General features: G+C 37.6%; 1 protein-coding gene across 1 annotated transcript in view; it reads right to left on the bottom strand.

The window, feature by feature from the left end:
* KHDRBS2 (KH domain containing, RNA binding, signal transduction associated 2) overlaps positions 1–19,890 on the bottom strand; it is a 304,707-nt gene that overhangs the window by 12,933 nt on the left and 271,884 nt on the right. Inside the window, exon 8 of the mRNA XM_009333248.1 lies at positions 5,503–5,561. Coding sequence (XP_009331523.1) covers positions 5,503–5,561 — 59 coding nt within the window. The remainder of the gene's footprint in view (positions 1–5,502; positions 5,562–19,890) is intronic.

Below are 19,890 nucleotides of genomic sequence, written 5' to 3'. Positions count from 1 at the left end.
CATAATATATTTATTTTTACTTTGACTTGTTCAGCAGAAACTATCATTGTTATTCTAAAAAAAAATTGCCAGATAATACACTCTTCAGGACAAATACAAAATTAAAAAATAAACAGGATAATAAAATATACTGGAACATTGCTGTACATTTTTAGTTATTAGCCCTATAAAGCCCTATAAAGAATTTGTTCATAAAGTGCTGTCTGTGTAGAGCATTACTTAGTAAACTAATTGTCATCACAATTGCAAAGCTCTCATATTGAGTGATTGGCAGGGAATTATTTGTGAAATAGTCAGTTAAATCATTGTGGCAGCATTTTACAACTTAAATGATGTCTTACATTAAAAGGAATTATACCAAACAGTTACACTCTCCAATTTTAATTAAAGATGGAATTATCCTAAAACCAAGTATCAGTTGTTTACTAGTGAGCGCTTAATGCTAAACTGGAGTAGAATATGCACTACAAAATGTGGTAATTAGAGAAAATGTGCACATTTGAAATTTTTTGGTGAAGATAGAACACATTTAAATAACAACTCCCTGCCACAATGGCAGCATATGCAGTAAACAGCCTTGCAAGCTTTTCCTGAATAGCAGCAGCAATGTAAGTGGTGTTCACTTATGTCCTCCCTCTCTGTGTCAGAGAAAAGGTACAGGTTAACCTTCCTAACTCTTGCCTAAGGCCTTTGACAGATGGTGTTATTCTAATTTAATTGTGGTGGTTTAGGAGGTTATAGACTTTAACCCTCTCCTTTTACGCTCTACCTAAGGTTTCTGCATTTTTGGTAGTAGCAACAGAAGTCTGTGTGTACCGGCCTCTCAGATACTGCAGTTCATGACATAAAAACACAAATCACCATCATTTTCAGGTAATAATACACACGGCAGTATATGCATCAGGCTGTGAACTATAGCATCTGATGACAGGCACACTCTTACTTTCCTCCATCCTCTCTATGGCAGTTTCAACCTTTGGAAGCAGAGGCAGGAGCCTCTTCAACCTTCTGCAGCCGAAACTGGCAGAGCTCGTCTGCTAGAGTCCCCAGCCTGTGGAAGGACTAAGACAGAAACAGTGTCTGATAAGTAAAACCTTGAGTGCTCTGATCAGTGCAAGGGAGAAAAAGGATTCAGATGAAACAACTATGAGCAGGTCAGATATAATTAATACAGCTTACAAGGTATTGGATGCGCCTTGCTAGCAAGTCATGCTATCTCTGTTATCTTTCTGAAGTGGCCTAACACAGCACAACCCTTGTATCAAGAATGCTGGTTCCTCTAAAAAACAGGGAAAAGGAGAAAGAAATGAGAATGTGAATGGTTTACAAAGGGCTTTTCCTTTAGAATCATAGAATCATAGAATCATTAAGGTTGGAAGAGACCTCCAAGATCATCGAGTCCAACCGTCAACCCAACACCACCATGCCCACTAAACCATGTCCCTAAGCGCCTCATCTACCCGTCTTTTAAAGGACCACTTTACAGTGGTCCTGTCCAGTGAAGGTGCCTTATGGACTTGGGCATGACATTACATATAGGTGGGAAATGTTCTTAGTTACCAAATTTTTAGTTGTACATTTTATCCTAATTGATTTATAAGACAAATCATTAAATTCATGTTTTCACTAGATACCTCCTCAGATGACAACAGTGCCAGAAAGGAAACCACAAAATTATTAAAGTATAATGAGAGCAATGGATATAAACTTTTTGTTCATAAATTAATCCAATTTCATACCTTCTGTTTTAAAACATAAGCAGCAGCATCAAGTTAAAATGGCACTGTCACCTTAGCTTAGACTCCTAGATTTAAATTTATATATGCAGATATCAAGACCTTCAGTGACATAAGTATCATAAATGTTTACTGAGTGTGATTAATGGTGAGGATGCTTTAAATTTTTGAAAATTGTACAGTACTTTAAGTGACTGGCCTTTTAGTTTTAAAGTGCCTGCTAAAGATATTTCTTTATCACTCACATGAGGAAACCTATAAGGGCTATGTCCACAGGAAGATTTTCAGGCATATGTCCAAAAGTTATGTTCCTCAGCCCAGAACAGTGATCCTCAAAATTCTCTAGCAGTAGCCGCATAATCCTGATCCTATCAAAAATTTGTAGGAATCTCATAATTCCTTAGTAGAGTATTTCCAGGTGCCCAGAGGCTGCTGCAGGGAATGCTTCGAAGTGTCTCTACTTTGATCCTTCTGAAAGACTGGGTGGCAAACATATCAAATCACAAAAGAGTTCAAGTGTCTAACTGCATAAGAGGGTTCTGTGCTGTGAATTTTCATTCTTGGAACATCCCTAAGTCATGGAAAATAGTGGGATTTTACATATATTCCTCTCAGCTGACTTCACTATTGTCTTGGGAGGTTCCTTGGTTGGATTTGGAGGGGATTGAATTCTCAGGAACCTTCATATCAGAAATTGAACAAGGAGTCAAGGCAGTTAACTCAAGTTGTGAATAGTGTGTAAGAATTCATCTTGCCCAGCCTCAGAGAAGTGACTTAGCCCCTTTCTTGATCAGTACTTCCATCTAATCAAAAGAGAGATGAACTTCCTGAGAATGAGATGGTGTTCAGGTGGGCTCTGCTCTGAAACATCCCTGTGGTTTTTGCAACCCTACCATGAACAATCCATAAATGCATAAATCTTAAGAACTTCTGAGGAAACAGTGCCCCCAGTCAGACTTCTCCACAAGCTTTTAAAAGGAACATAGAAGAACCCACGAGACAAAAACCACCTGCTACTTCTCAGGAGCCCAGATAGAAAGAAAAGTCATAGCAGGCAGCTCATATAGGAGTACTGTGGTGCTGGATAATACTTAACAAACTACAGAGAGCTCTATATTATACTTTAAAAAAAAATTGTAAGTACAAAGTAGCATTGTTATTTGGTTGAATCTACTTCAGGAAAAAGAATAAACAAAAACCTTCTCGGGATTGAGAACTGTCCTCCCTAAAGATAAGTTGGAAGCAAGAGGATGCAGGAGAGAAAATAAAGCAATGCCAAGCTAGTCAATTTTTGATAATTCAGGTACAGTTATTGGAAGGGATAAGGGTGAAAAGACAAGTCGTTACACAAAATGTCTGAGAGACAAGAACAAGACACCAGTTCTATGTTCATATACCATTTGTGTGGTCTTATTCAGCGGTTGGGGGAGTTCTAAATTACAGAAGTGTACCAGAGAGAATTGTAAAGGAGGAATATAGCCTTGTTGTGGAAGGTAAAACAAGGTGTGAAACTAAACTGGGGTGAAAGAAAGACTGTGTTGATTTCTGCAGAATGGTGAAAAACGAAGGGACAGCTGATTTTATACAGTGGGATGGATTCAGAAGACTCACAATGAATTGCAAAACATCCTGAAAAAGAAGTAGAGAACTGGGAACAGAGAATTAGGGTAAGAGTTACATGAGGATGAGAAGGGGTGGCACCAGACTGCTTATTGGCTGGGTGGGAGGCACTGAAAAAGTCAGATACAGAGACAACATCAGTATATGTACCAAGAATTCAGAAAGTGAGAAAGTTAAGCATATATTCTATAGCTCCGTATACTCAGATTACCTCCTCAGATAAATGGTGGTGGCTTCGGGATGAAGGAAGTTCACGCACAGTTTCCAGAACACAGAACTAGCAAATTTACTAATCTGCTAAAGTAAGTGAACCAACAGGAGCACAAACACTCACGTATAAATGTGTCTGATTTCAGAAAGCAGAAAAATCGCAATTTGGAATATTATTCCATTTTTAAGTTTATTCCAGGTTACTGGTAAAAACTATTCGAGACCCTTGTATTCAAAAGCCAGCTCAGAAAATAGTTTAAGCAAAAAAGCAAGTCCACAGTTATCAACCGTGTATTTTAAGACAAGTCTAGTAAAGCAAACCCAGGCATTTTGTTTCAGCTGCTGAATGGAAACAAAACAGTAGCTTCATGCAGAGCATAAATTTAGTCACAATCCCACTCTTCGAACACTTTGTAAGCTTTAGCTAATTAGTCCATTCAGAACCCCTGCTGGGAAAACAAGTAATATTCTTTTAGTTTTACAAATGAGGGATTGGAGGAAGAGTGACATTATTTTAAATGCCTTGCCCAAACACATGGAGATTCAGCATGGGGGAGCTTAGTTAAAAGTTAAACGGTGAGTAATTCTTACTGCTGAGCTCAGACTATGCTTTTCTGTATCGCCCAAAACCTTAGCAATGCATTTGGGAGGACAGGTGGAGAGGGGATCTGTAGGGGGGAGGAAAGGTCTTTCACTGCAGGTATTAAAAAAGTATGTACCAAAAGGAAACAAAACAAAGGGTAACTGAACCACACACATTCATATGGATAAGTTATTATTATTACTTGTTTAGCACTGAAAATTTGCTTGACTGCACACTGTATTATCCAAATGTATTGTGAGTACTGATTATACAAAAAATTAAGTTATTTCTGATTATGGAGTGACAATGTCTCAGTAATGTCTCGTGATTTCTGTACAAATACAAAGGAAACTGCAACTTTGCATTACAGTGACATTTGCTTCACAGCTGCATGAATAAAATTATTTCTTTCAAGAAGCAATCCTTATATAAAGCCTTACTGTAACTTTTACTTGCAGCGTCATTTCCAGCAGCTCTTTTCCACAATGCTTTGGAAGTCACCATGTAAACTTAAGATACTTTATTAGTAGAAGTAAATCAAGCATGGCATCTCTGCTGAATATACTAGGGTCAGTCTTTAAGATGACAATAGTCAGCTTTGCTCTGTTATTTCAGTGAAAATGTCAGAGTGAGATTCACTGTGTCGCCTGATGGTACGACGTACTGAAAAAATATCGATAGGAAAAGATGGACTAGATTCTAATTAGTTATTGAAACACATCACTAATATCAAACTGACCTAGAAAATGGGCTGTACACATTGGAGCAACACTTTATTTTCCTCTCATGCCCTCGGTTCCCGTGAAGTGGAGCTATTCCAGCTCAGGCACAGACTCGGTGGGGAGGTGCAAAGAGTACAGCGCTCCCTCTACTTGTACTGCCTCGTGTGGCACGAGGTACTTCTTTATCTTGGTGCAGGGGGGTTCCCATGGTGGCAGAGCACCCTCTCCTTCCACTTTGATTAAGTCTATGTTTCAAAATCTCACAAAACTTGCTGGTTGAAGTGATGCATATGACAGTAGCAGATGCATAGTATTGTTGGCACATCGAGCAGACTGGAACTTAACACTGTGAAATATATTCAGGCACTAAGCAGAAACTTCAGTGTTGCTGTTAAATTGATCTGTGACTGTGATTAATTGACTTTAGAATTTTGATCAAAATTGATCTGTCCAATTTTCTGGTCCTACCTCAGTAAGTCAAACCCCACCCTAAAGTTACACAAATCCATTTTGTTTGGCCTTTGTCAAAGCAGAGAAAGAAAGAAAAGTATGTGGAAGTAATTTCTGAGTTGTCAGTGACAGATTTTTTCTTTTGATTTCACACTTTTGCTGAAGATAGAATAGACCTTACCGTAGCTGTCATAAGCCTCTTTGCTTGTTCCGTGACCGTAGTCATAATATTCAGGCACACTGTAACAGATTCAGATAGCCATGTCACTATTATCATAGGTAACCAACTCAAAACAAAAACAGAGCACAGAAAATGAAATGTATTTTAACACTTTTACATGATGGCATAGTCCAGCTAGTTTCAGGGATAGTGAGAATTTAAAAAACATGAAGGAAAATGTATCAGTGACAGTAACAGCTATTATACAGCACATCACATTTCTTATCTACTGAGCATAAAACAAATTTGGTCCTAAATACGTAAACCTAGGAGATGTGACAAACACTGACAGAAATTCTATTTGCAAAAATAAGGTCTGAAAAAAGACCATCCTCTTTATTATTCACTATTGTTAAACTGCCAAAAGAGGTGTTAATCTCATTTATCTGTAATTCCAAACATTTATGCGGTATCAAACTCAGCATAGTTTGTTTTCCCCAGAGCTGACTGTATTATATTGTGTGGAACCTGTAAATTACTTATCTTTACCAAAAACACTGACAGGTTTTCAGCTTTACTCCTGAAGACGAAAGTATGTTTCCGCTGCTTGTAGAGAGATACCCGATTCACCACAGCCTTCTTCCTTATGCAGTTATTGGACACCCATGGAAAGTTTTATACAGTAATCAATAAAATGCATATTGAAAGTAGCAAGGGTCAAGGAGTGGAAAATCAGACTTAGAGTCTCAAACCCACTTTTTCACTGCTTTCTGTTAATTAACATAAATTATGTATGGTCATATAAACACATTATCAAAAGATTTCAGATCATAGTTAAATCCTGATAATCAGCAATCACCAGCTATTACCTGGAGTGCACATCCAGAAAATTTGACCTCTAAGACATAATGAAATGGAAATGGAATTATTCATACTTTTGCTTGACTGCTATTATTATTTACAGTTTGCATGGTGTTTTTGGTACCTAGTACCAAATTCCAGATCAGACTACTGCTGTTATCATGTACCAGGCAGACATAACAAGAATCAGTCTCTGCACAGAAAAACTTACAAACTCCATGAATTCTACTATATTGTATTTCTTCTGTCTGCAGTGAACCAAACAGAAAATGTAACACTTTCCCTGTCGTTAATTTTTTGTTGTTGTCACTTTTGCTTCTTTTTCCTTGGACACTGTGTGAGATAGACTCTTTCAAAATGAACAGAAGCAGGCAATCAGCTCAATATTGCATTATTTGTAACATTATTGCTCAGGCAATTTTCCATATTGGATTATCATTTTAAAAATATTAGTTTACACTTGAAAGAGAAGCTTAGTTGACAGTGGAGTGTAAGTAAAAATATTTCAAAAATTCAATAGAGATAAACAAGCAATCTGTAACAATTATTTTCTTAAACTTATTTTGACTTCTTTGTTCACAAAATGCCTGTAATGAGATTTTTAATTTCTCGAACTTAATAGCTATCCATAACTATTCTTGGAATAATTTCTGAGAATAATTCATGTACTTGTAACTCACTTGAGAGCACTGATTGCATGTATCTGATAACTGACAGTCAAGCTGTTTTGATTTGGGACACGTCATCCTCTGAGTGGCTAGGCACAGCTCTCATAGTCAGTTTTCAGCTACAAATATCTGGGATTTTTTTGAACTGAAAATGCAACTATAATCGTTGTGCATTAATTTAGTAATTTAGCCAGAATAGAGTGGATAGTACACTGACGTCAATATCTCAGACAGATGAAATTCATTTGCTAAAGCAGTTGCAGAAAGTGTACATGAGTGACATGAATGAAAATGAAGTTAATACTTCTAAAGATTTTTCCCAATGCCAGGTGAGCTCTACAGGACATCATCACTGCAGAGCATTACCTTCCAGGATAATGGGAGCCATCCAGTTGCTTGAAAATTAATTATCTAAATATATACACCCTCCTATTGAAGCGGTGCAAGAAACAAACAGGAGGAATACATCTTTTATTTGTTGAACATACTAAGAATTCTGTACTATTTTGCAATGATTCTAGTAGCCAGTTAAATAAAATTACAGGACTATGTAAGGTGAACTAGAGCACTGGCAGCATCAGGGTGAAATCACGTATGTAGTCATATCTACAGAGCTCATGGTTTAGACCTAAGAAATTACTTGAAATGTTCAGAACAGACAGATTACATACCACCCAGATCTGGCAGACAGCCGTATGAGAAATCTCGTGTAATAGAACTTAAGCAGCGGCATTTTGGCGTACTGCCTGCTTTTCTGAGTAGAGCAGTGTGTTGACTAGTGAGTGGAGTTACAGAAGGAACCCCAGAACTCTCATCTTCTGTCAGCAGATAAGATGCTAATACGTCTTCCTGATACATTTTACAAACCAAAGCAGCTGCATCCAAAGGTCAGCTTTAAAAGGAGTGCATTTGGGACCCAATCCAAAGGTCAGTAAGTTATCAACAGCAGTCCTGCTTTCAGTGGTCACTCAGTAGGGCCTTGAGCTATTACCATCAATATAACATCCAGCAAAACGCAAGACTTGCAAGAGCAGGTAAAAATTCATTGCTATGTTACTGTTGTTGTACGTTTTTATTAGAGAAAAAACACACAATCATACAGATAATAAGGATATGAGATAAAAATCCTGCACAGTGAACATTCCAAACTGAAGTACATTATAAACAGAATACAAAGTTAATGCACAAACCATTAAAATAAGAAACAAGATGTATTGCAACTGTAGAAAGGAAGTGATTTGTTATATACTGCACATTTGATGTCTGTGAGCACAATACTTAACACATTTCTGAAAATACATAGTTCATAGCACGATACATGATTGTGATCTAAGTTCTCCAACTTTATTTCCCTGAATAATACACATTTTTCATAAATTTGAGCCAAAATGGTATTTCAAATTCCTTGCCAACTCATATTAGAAAGTGTTTTGACAATACCTAAGTGAAGAAAATTTATTTCTTAGTATAAAATACCTGATTTAAACTCACGTTTTGTGAGCCACACTGCTTATCCGTTAGTCTGCTCTATTTTAAACCTTTCTGAATATTCAGTATAATCTATTACATGCATTTATTTGTAAACATTTTCCTCTATTTTTTAGCAAAGTGAACAACAAATGATGTTTATAAAAAATGGGTGATAGAATATGGCTTTACATACATAAGGTCTTTTTTTTAATTATTGAACTAGAGACATGTAGTTCGTACGCATTATGCCCAACTGTGGAAGGAAACAATCAGCAAATGCATTCAGCATAAATAAAACTTGTTTATATAATTTTAAAGTTCTCAGACTGTTCCTGGAAAATATGGTGATCATGAGCTCTAGAAACCTCAAGTTCTTTTGGCAGTGCTAATTGGAAACAAGACACTATTATCTGTCATTAGCATTCATTACTTTCAAGTAATGTGAAGTGTAATTTACTTAAGTACATGCACCCACCTGAAAGCAGGATGCAATACATTTTATAAAGCAGATAAGATTAACTCATTACCAACTTCTCAGCTTTTACTTCTAAGTTTTCAAAGCATCACACTATACTTTAACACCAGACTTCTGAAACATAGAGGTCTTGATGTGCCATGACTTAGACTTTAGTAACCTTCTACATGTACCACTCGTGGAAGAATTGATATATGTGGGACTATGAATCTCTCAAGTAGTTTAATTATTTTTATATCTCAAATGGCTTGCAGTCTGAGAAGCTCTGACATAATTTTTCTCTATCTGTATGAAACTTTTGCAACAAAGATGTATGATTCTGTCCTCATTCCTATTCTCTGGGCAAGAAGATTAATAATACATATACTGTTAATCTTCATAATCATACCCTATTTATGCTTATTTTTAACTTAACTTTTGTTTTTGGTTAGTGCTTTTGAACCTGTTACTTTTAAAGATTTGGGATCAAAGTTTCCATAAACTTGTGATGTCTTATTTTCATGCAGGTAAAGCCAGATCAGTTCCAAAAAAAAAAGAACACAAAAGATGTTCCTTATTTGAGAGACAAGGGCCCCCTGAGGTGCCTTCCAACCTGAATTATCTGGTGCTCCTATGATACGAGAAAGGCTCAAATACAGAGACTCTGTGTCTAAACAGCAACCTTAAAAGCCAACAGATGCTTTAACCTCTCGTTAACTGGGACTTTTTCAAACTGACATTAGCTAAGCAAAAACCGAATTCCAGTTTGACTGTGTCAACACCCATGGGAAACCACACAGCTTGTTATCCAAAAGGTTGTAGAGAATGGTGCTTTAAGGTGGTTTAAGCAGAGACCCTCAAACAAAAGACTTAAGATTGAAGCCACAAAACCCTGACTCTTGTGACAACAAGCCACCTGAGGGAAGGGTGATGTTCACCACTCAGAGATGGATGGCGTTAGGTATAGGAAATCACGCCGTTAATGAATAGATTGCAAAGGCCTCTGACCAATCTCTTCCTGCACCTGCAGGAAGCTGCTGGCAAGAGACCCCAGGTTAGCAGCATTACCATCCGGTTCCCTGGCTGCTCTTACAGCTTCTGTAATATAAGGCAGCAGGACATTGCAAGAACCAAAGAACTTGAGTACTTCTTGTTTCCTCATGTTTTTGGGGGCTTTTTTTTTTTGTTGTTCTTCCTTTCTCTCTTTTGTTCTTTGCTTTTACTTGCTGAGAGATGCACCTAACTTTTTATTCTCTAATTGTGGAACACAAAATGTGGTTGCAGACATACCATGGGCCCACTAAAGCCAAAGCTGAAAGGTACAAGAAAGGGTTCATCTGCTTTAAACACTGCTAACATGTGAATCCGTATAGGTGAAGTGTGTTCTGTAGTCTATCCTGAAAGATTTTAAGAAACTGAAAGCCTTTGATTAAGACCTGTTGAGCTAGATTTAACAGATTTTTTTTTTCTGTAAAGACATTTTTATATTTTATTTTTTTTTCTTAGTGGTTGTACTTTTTAACTGGGAGAGTATATTCTAGAATATTATAGGAATCTTTTATCAGGAAATGTTTGGGAAAGAGCTGGTCAATTTAGAAAAGAGGCTTTTGATCAACCTTGGAGTTATAACTCAGCCATTAGGTAATAATCAGGCTTCTTTTGTGAAATACTTAATTGGTCCAAACTAGAGAGTCAGCTGATGCCAGTGAAGTTCCACAGTTCAGATTCATAATCAAACAGACGAACAACTTCCACGCTAGCCTTTGAAGAAGTAAAAATAACTCTTGAGAAACTTCCATCTTTGTGTTGTGGCACTCAACAATGTGAGAGTGAACCAATATTGTGTTTTAGGACTGGCACTCTTTGAAGAGGGATACCTGGCCTTTGTCAGCTTGCAACTAGCATCTATACTTCAGACAGATACAGATAAATGAAACTTTAGCACTCCTTATAGATATATCCCAGTCTGGGTTAGCTTCAGACAACAGATTCTTGAGTCAAGCTGACAGCTGGGATAATTCACAAGGATCCTAGAGGATCACAAGGATTCAGTATTTTAGACAACTCTCATTCTTTTTCACTTCCTCAAATGGATCCTTTGAGGTCTTGGTCTTTTATCTCCCGTTATCTCCCTCTTTCTCAATATCATTTCTGTTGAGTAATCCTCGGAGTTTACAACATTCAACATCGATAATTGAAACAATATGAATTGTCAGCTCCTATGCTAACAGGATCCTGTCTAATGTTACTGCAGTCATTTTATGTAAGACTGCATATGTAATGCTTCTCCCTCCTACCTGAGGGAGGGAGCCAGCAGGATTTAACACATAGTTTGCCATGAAAGAAAAGCTATTTACACAAAGCAGTATGTTTCTGCTTGGAAGACAGGTGAGCAAGATTTGCATTCACATGAATTGCAATATATGCAATTTTTATAAAATAATATTTCATAATATTTCATAGTTGAAATGTGTGAATAAATAAATAATCCTCTTAGGAATCTGAAACTTACTGGAACATCTCTACTTAACAGAGCATTATATCTATAGGAAAGATGAGAAGTCTTTTAAATACGGGAACTTCTTGTAGGATTCAGCCTTTAATCACAAATATAATCCTTTACTGAATAGATCTTTAGAAGTAATGGAATTATATGGTGAACATTTTAGTGGATAAAGTCTCCCTTTTTTTGAAAGCTCAAGTTTGATTGTATCCAGTATTTTTAACAGAGAAGTATGTCTCCATTACAATACTCCCTGGATTTATTTAGTAGCTTACAGCATGCCTGAAGTTAAACTAGATCTCATCTGTCTCCAGCATTTTCCTATGTTTGATTTCATGCTACTGCAAATCTGAATTAAAAAATAAAATAAATAATGAAGCCAGTAGAGTTATACAAGCATAGGAGTGAAGAGCCATCATAATTGCAAGATGACTTTGGGTTCTGAACTTTTTGCAAAATCTGAACTAGAAACCAATCTTCCATTTATTTGCTACAATCACAGACACATGGGGATTTCTATTCAAGTATTCTCCATTCCGCTGTACTTTTCTCATAGACACAGAATTATGACCGAGTATTTCAGAATATAATATGAAATGTCTGCAGACACAGTATTTGCAAAGGGAATGATGCAGAATTTTAGGAATCCTACTCAGCTTTAGAGGAAAAACTTTTCTCTACTTCACAGTAATGAAATTTGATTCCATTTTGCACATTGAATCAAATAAATGAGAAGTGGCATTTGAAAACAGTTTGCGATGATGAATGCCATAAGTGGATTGCTGTGAAGCTACATAAAATGTCATATTCTAGGCTTCCTGGCTTGATTGATTTCAACAGGTTGGAAATAAAATACGGGGAAATCTTTATTTATGAACAGGTGGATATAAGCACAAAGCTAAAACGAAATATGACAAAGTATAAATACAATGCATACTGGTTAAAAAGTGAGAGAGTGCACAGTAGAGAAAATAAGAATGAATATCCCATTTTACAAAGAACCAGTGTGACCACTCTACCTATTGCAGCTTGAATTATATTTATGTGTCTATATATTTTACTATATAGTAATATTTTGATAGTGAGATACAAGTGAGTAAACCTCCAGTCGTATCACCAAAAGATTTAACCATGGGATAATCTACTAAATAAATTAATGATTATTCACAGTCCTGTCTAGCCACCGCTTTTACACTAAGGACAAAATTGTTCCATTTAACTATGGACAGTTTTCTCCACAACAAGTCTGCAGGAACTTTTTACAAAGCAAGCAGTCAAAAACAGTGGGTATCTGATCATTGCTTTAAGAATTTACTAGACTTATTCCACATTCAAGGAAGATCATTGACCTCTCAGAGTTTTCCTTCTGAATGCATCAGAACATATGAATCTGAGAACTGCTGTTTACTAAAGGTCCTCAGCAAGACGTTGGGAAAGAGAATATGTGAATATGATTGAGAGTTTCTCAACGGCAACTCTAAGTCTTTGTCTCAAGCCTGTTCAGAAATATTTGCTCCCTAGTTCTTTGGTATTCAATTAAAGAGCCAAAGATCTTATTTTTACCCTGAGCATTTCTGCCATTTTTTGCTTTGAAATCCCTCCACAGCATTACAGCTGGGGATTCAATTGGAGGGAGAGTAGATATTTGGACACGTCAGGGAACACTGAACTACACTACAAGTGGTAGGTACAAACATACTGGAGACATTGGCAATAGATAGGAACTTACTGGAAGTCTGCCAGGCTTCTCCCCCCTCCCCAAATGTCTGTCAGCAGGTAAGGAAACTGATAGCTGTCATTTGAAGACTGAATCCAGAAATAGGGATCAGAACTTACCTACTGTACAACAGCCATTTGTTACTGGCAATAGTTTTCTCAAGTAACTGTTCTAATTAGATTTTCAGAAGTATTCAAATGAAGTTTTCCCTCAAATATTTATCAAAAAAGGTTCTGCACAAAATGGAATATAAGAGTCATTTCTGTCATGCAGGTAGAAGCTTTTCAGGAATTTTGACTCCAAGATCTTTGAAGCTTTTCAGTTGTACAACTCCAATACAGTAACATGCTGATCAGCTACTTGGATTTCTAGACTTTAAAGTGATAATAATGAATTAATGCTGTTACATCACTTACAAGGACAAAGGTGGCCTCTAAACTGGGTGCCTCCAAGATAGCTATCACATCAGTGAAAGCTATAAGCATTCTGAATGCTGCTGCTATCTGTCCCTTAGATCTACAGCAGACGGTTTTTAGCAGTTCATTCTTGCAGAATCCTGGCAGACTTATTTACTCTTCTCATGACTACAGATGTCAGTGAGAAGACTGAGAAAACAGGTTTTGTGTTGTAATTTGCACTGACTATTGTTGTACCTATGCTGGCACTGTTGTAAGAAATCTACATCAATACTTGAAACTAAAAGGAGCATCTAAGATAGTTTATGCTTTACATGAGTTGGCCATGATATTAATTTCCTTGGTAGTGGCAAATAGAATTAATATAACTCTTCAGTCTCTTGATACTTGTGCATCTAAGATTTTTTTCCCCTAATGAATTTTGCCCCTTTTCAGCATAAGTAAGGAGACAGTCTAAACCAGAAAGGTCATCCAGTGCTGCATTATACTGTATTATGAGATGTATTATAGTCTTCAGTTTGTGTATATTTGTGTATCTAGATGAAAATGCTACCTGTGAAAAATTAAGATCTGATATCTTTATTGTGAGATCATCCTGAAGGAATGGTCTAGAATTATTTACTGTAATTTAACACAACATGAAAAACATTTGAAAGTCAGTATCCTACTCTATTAAAGATACATTTACGTTTTTAGTTCTTGAAACATCAGATTTACTTTAATTTTTCCTAAAAGGATTTCTAACAGTCATAAAAAGTCCACAAATCAAAATGGAGTTTGAGAATGGGGTTACTGTCTTTTTATTTGTAACAAAACAGCCTCCATAGTCCAATTAGAATATCCTGTGTTGTTATCTTGAAGTAAACCTAGTCATGCATTAACAAAAAGGGGAAACAGAAAATAGAGCTAGAAGGGACCTTAAGATGTCACTTAGATCATTTAATGTACCTATAAGAATTTATTTACATGATTCTTTACTGAAATTTCTCTAACGTGGTTTTAAAAGCTATGGTGATGGAGATTACCAAGCACTCTAGTCCTGTGTTACTATTCTTCACTCCCTCCTAATGTTAATACTAAATTTCTGTTACTGAAACATAGGGCCATCATTTTTTGCTGAATTGAAAAGGAGCTTGGAGAGAAGAATAGTCCATTGGGTAGAGTCCATCAAAGAACATGTATGCCCAGCAGAACTATGTACTGGTACTGCTGTCTTTACAAGTGTACAAGTCTGAAAGTGTTCTTTTACTTGCAGCACTGTTTGTGAAGAACTCATCTTTGGAAACAGATGTACATACAAAGTCTTGCTATCTGGAGGTCAAGCAAGGGTAACCAGGATGAACTGGAGCTCAGGCAAATATAGACTGCTGATGTAAATAATTCCTGGAGATTCAACTGGATAAAATATTCTTTGCTTTACTTCCTAAATCATTTTGCAGCATGTCTCTGAACTGAAGTGATTGTACCGTAAGCCACATTAAGTGACATGGACTGAACTGTGGTCATTCCTGCATATCAGATCAGAAATAAGTAAGTGATCCCTAAATCCCCTGTACTAGCAGCCTACACTGCAGAAAAAGGAGCTATAAACACAAGCTGTACAGTAGATGATAGCATGAACTTAACAATAGAAGCAAGAATAACCAGGAAAACAAAGTTTCTTTTCAACGTCAATAACTGGTCATATGTTCAATCTCAATGGTTGAATATGCTCTTGAAATTTTCAGTGGGTCTGAGTCATTATAAGAACGTGAATCAGAATCGCAGAGCCTGTTACAGGTCGAATTGATAGGTATTGCTATGAACATACAGTTACTGGGATACTACTACATTGATATGGTCATAGCAACTATCTGCCATAGCAGGGAAGTGGACATAGGCAGCATGTGTGCCCTGAAACTTGTTTTTCTCATTATATTTTTGTTACTAGCATTGAGAAACAGGAGCCCAATGGGACTTTGCACATGACAGCACAGCTATAGGTATGAACCACAGATAATTATATCTTTTGAATTAAATATAATTCAGTTAGATGAAAGCTATGCCAGTCAACTTGAAATTCTCTGATACTGCAACTTTCCTTTCTCTCTTCTTCAGTCCTTTAAGATAATTTCATTTTGGCAGTTATCTAACACAACGTGTGTAAGTCTTCAGATCATGTAAAAACTTAGAATTTATTTCAGACGTATTAATGCCATCTTTCTTTATGTTAAGATTTAGATTCTGTACTACCATTAACCTCTTAGAGACGAAGTTCAGAGATGACATGACCAATAACATGCATTTCTGCATCAGAAACAGAAGTTTGGTTGTTTGCTTAGCAGTTGCAGGGTGGGTTTGCAGTGTGCGTTTGACAGACCAAAAAGAAGTCATTGTCCCAAAACTATCTGCATACCAGCATGGAATGTGTGTCCAGAGGACTGTTGCCTATAGCATTACATAAAATATTTTCAAGATTAACAGTAAATATTTTGCCAGGAATTGCTTCAAGGCCTTAAAATTGGGTTACTGTCATTAGTGAGGCTGGCTCCAGGCAGGCAAGAGAAATGCCCTTTATCTATGTCATCTTGCAGTCACAGCATAGATGAAGACGTGTCATGAGAAGGCCTGTGTCACTGTGGGATGGCATTTGTAACAGAAAAGTTTTGCACTATTTTAATCTATCTTTTATAACTGAATTATTTATTCTTCTTGTCAGTATGTTACAGATTTTCTGATATTTGCAAGTCTATTTGCAGCTTAGGACGGGAGTCACAGACTCTTCTTTCTTTAGTAAGCACCCACTCGGCAATGCATTTTGCAGCTGAACTATGTTTTTAACAAAAGCCAGACAGAACAAAAGACAGAGGAACAAGCCAACTGACCAGCCCTGGAAGTCATTGCCAATATACCAACTACCTGTTCATAAAAACCAGAACTGATTGATGTGTGAGTGTTCATGCCAGGCACTGTGGAACAGGGAAATTATATCAAACCCAAATTTTAAGCTTCAATGGACAATCATTGACTTCCTTTGCTTTTCCCTGTCAGGCACCATTGTTTACACTACATATGGTTGGATAGATTATGCACAAGTGGATTACATAGAACATACCCTTCCTGGTTCATCCCATGACCGGCCAGTCAGTCCCAGATTTCCTTAGTATCTCTTTTGGCTGTGAGACATGGTACCTTTGAAATGAAACTGCTGGTGCTGGCAGAGACACAAAGGTCAGTGGAGATGACTATAGATGTGGTAGCAGAGCTGAAGATGGCTCTGCTGGCCATCACGGTTCTCAGCTGATTCATCAGCAACTGATCCACTTCCGCAAAATTGTTCTGTTGGTCTTGGCTGAGGAGTTTGGCCACACTTTGCATGTGCTACAGTCTGATCCCCTACCAACCTCTGAGTAACCAAAGAGGCAGATCTTGTAGATCCTCTCTAAACTTTTCATCCTTTTCTCCGGGTGATCTAGTGTTCTCAACCCATGAATCCCGGACAGTGGTGGTGATTCAACAGACTTAAAAGTTCCTGCTAAGAAAATCAAAAAGTGTATTATATTTTGAAAACTAGTAGAATTCTCCTACAGCTTCTGTGTTACAGCTGAGTTGGAAATTGATACTTCTACCATTTTGGAGTTTTGTTTCATGAACTTGTTTGTTGCCCTGTAAAAATCATATTTATTTCTTTAAATCAATATCTGAGTGGGAATGGAAAGGAAGAATGGCTGCCACCACATGTTCCAACATGGTTTGAAGGTAAGAAGCCATTGAGAATATCATTGTACTTGAACTGCTAAGAATCATCAAAAAGTGGACAAGCGCCATAGCTTTACAGGCCTGCACGGGAATGACATCTTCCTTAGCAATGGAAATTGGGTAGCAACTGATAGAATGGCTCACAGGTGAGGGTTGAGTCTAGCTAAACACCTGCGCAGTGATAGTAATTTTGTTTAATGCCAGAATTCTTTGAGACAACCAGAATACAATTCTTCCAAGTTTTAAACTGCCAAGTGTAAGGGGAGTGGAAAACTTAGATGGGTAGTAACTGGTTGCTGAGATGAGATGATGCTGTTTGAGAAGATCAGGCTAATTCTTTCCCTTACCTTCCTTCTGTGTCTCACCATTGGCACAGGTGAACAGGCAATGGTGAGGAGCAGGGATGGCAATCATATTCAGAGAGGGATTTTTACTTCTGAATAGCATGTCTAGGATTTATATTTTTAACCAAAGTTGTCAGACTAGAGGTTCAGGAGGTAAATCTAGCTGGCAGAAAGGGTTTGAGTGTTCTCTGCCTGACTTCCAAGTGCCTAGGGAGTAGTGTATAAACTTAACAACTACTGAATATCTCTTGGTGGGTGTGGGCAGGTAGATGTACTTATCACTGAAAGCCATCTTCACAGTGTATGGAAGGGAGAGGAAGAGAGAGGAAAAAGAGGTTTCATTGAGAAATTCGAAGTGCAGTGCAACATTGCCCATGGGAAGTATGTCAGATCTGATGTCTTCCCCTGCCCACAAATGGTTGTTTCCTTGTTCTCTTTGGCATCGGACAAACCTTTCATTCTAATTACCTTAAAAACTATATTTTGATATCAGTATGAACAAATTTCTAAAATGAGCAGGGTTTCTAAATGCCCTTGCTAACCCTGTAGTCTTTCATGGCATCTTGTAAATAATGGTTATAAACACAATTGGGAAGGGCAGCCAGTTGTTCATTTAAATCTTTGTCCTGAGGTTCCATCCTGTGTTCTGGGTTGTCATGGGACAGGAAGATGAGGAAGAAAAAAGGTGGCTTTAGAAATACAGCTTCTGTTAGTTAAAGCAAGACATACCTCATGCAATATAGACTGTATTTGTCATAGCCCATAATTCACTCCTTCCTAAAATTAGTCTCCCCAAACATAATAAGGTACAGGTGGCACTTACCATAGTGAGGGTCCTGCTGTTCTCTTTCTTCAAGTTGCTTATTGTGTTCATTTCAAAGTGCTCTTGAGGTGCCTCTTAGCTCATTCAGCCAGACAGACTTATTGTGGGTTTCATTCCAGTCTGATCCTGAGACTCTGTCATGGTGTCTTCCACAAGTGACCCCATCCCCCTATTTTCAGCCTAAAAATCAGACTGTTGTCATGAAGGACAGAGCTCTCTGTCTGGAAGGATGGCAGTGGTAGAGTTCATTAGAGAAGGATCTATACAAAATGTATTGCTGGGCCCGTAACACTGTCCCTGACCTTTAGTACAAATCTTCAGATGATTGTGCACAAAAGTACAGCATTTATCTCTACTTGCATCTGGATGGTCGTGGGGCTTGGTATTTTTGGTGCTCCTTCTACTAAATCATAATCCTATGTTGTAGCACCGTGGTGTATGTCGGTAGTGTGCTCATTTTCTCTGCTGTTGGCAGAGCCTAATTTATAAAAAAGTCTAAATCAGACCTCTTGGGCGATGAAGGACTAAGGGCCCCGAGAAGGAACATATACAGGCAGAAAGCCTCTGGTGAGCAAATGGGGAGTAGATATGAGGTCTGGAAGACAAAGGTATAGGTAACAGGGGTGGTGGTGGCAGGTTGCCCAAACACTATCTTCACTTTGTGCATTGGGTGAGTAGGGGAACAAGGCACGACTTGCTATATGCTCTAAAGCACGCTTGCATTCAGACCATCGACCCCACCGCGTCTGTTCGCGCCCCCCACCCCAACAGATTCTTCTATTTGAAGCAATGAAGAGAGTAAGGCTTGGTCAACATGCATGGTGACACAGACAGTCAGACAAGAGTTTGTACCTTCTCTAAGAATTTCCATATTGATTCCTTAACGAGCCATAAAAAGTGAGTCGAAACTCTGCCCTCAATGTGAACAGAAATCTTGGCGCTCTGCATTAAGCCTCTAACTACAATTTTTTCTCGTCTCATGCTTTAGAATTTCAGTCAATCCCTGCAGAGGGCGGTAATGATATTTTTCTTGCTGAGCACAGACATTGTTTACAAGTTTTTGTTTTTTTTTTTCCTGTAAATCACACACTGGATGAGATGGATAAGTACTTTGAAGCAGTGCTACTTATCTTCTTTGTTAGGTGTGTGCATGATATGTCTTGCTCATATGATTGGAGTATACTAATAACCAAGATCTGAGATTGGGAGAAAACTTTTTGTTATATACATCTAACCAAATATTTCGGTCATACTTTTTCATTGTATTGTATTATTTTGGCTCAGTAGGGAGGCATTTCTGTGTAGCTAAATGGCCAATAAGGTACAGAAATCGAAAATGTGTATCTAATGGTCCATTTGTTCTTTAAATCTTTGAAATGAGAAGTGTGCTGTTCCAAAAGTGCTCTCTTTGAAAT

The sequence above is a fragment of the Pygoscelis adeliae genome, unplaced genomic scaffold, assembly GCF_000699105.1.
Source record: "Pygoscelis adeliae isolate BGI_AS28 unplaced genomic scaffold, ASM69910v1 Scaffold57, whole genome shotgun sequence".
In the NCBI taxonomy this organism is placed as follows: domain Eukaryota; kingdom Metazoa; phylum Chordata; class Aves; order Sphenisciformes; family Spheniscidae; genus Pygoscelis; species Pygoscelis adeliae.
This window is presented reverse-complemented; position numbering and strand designations above follow the sequence as displayed.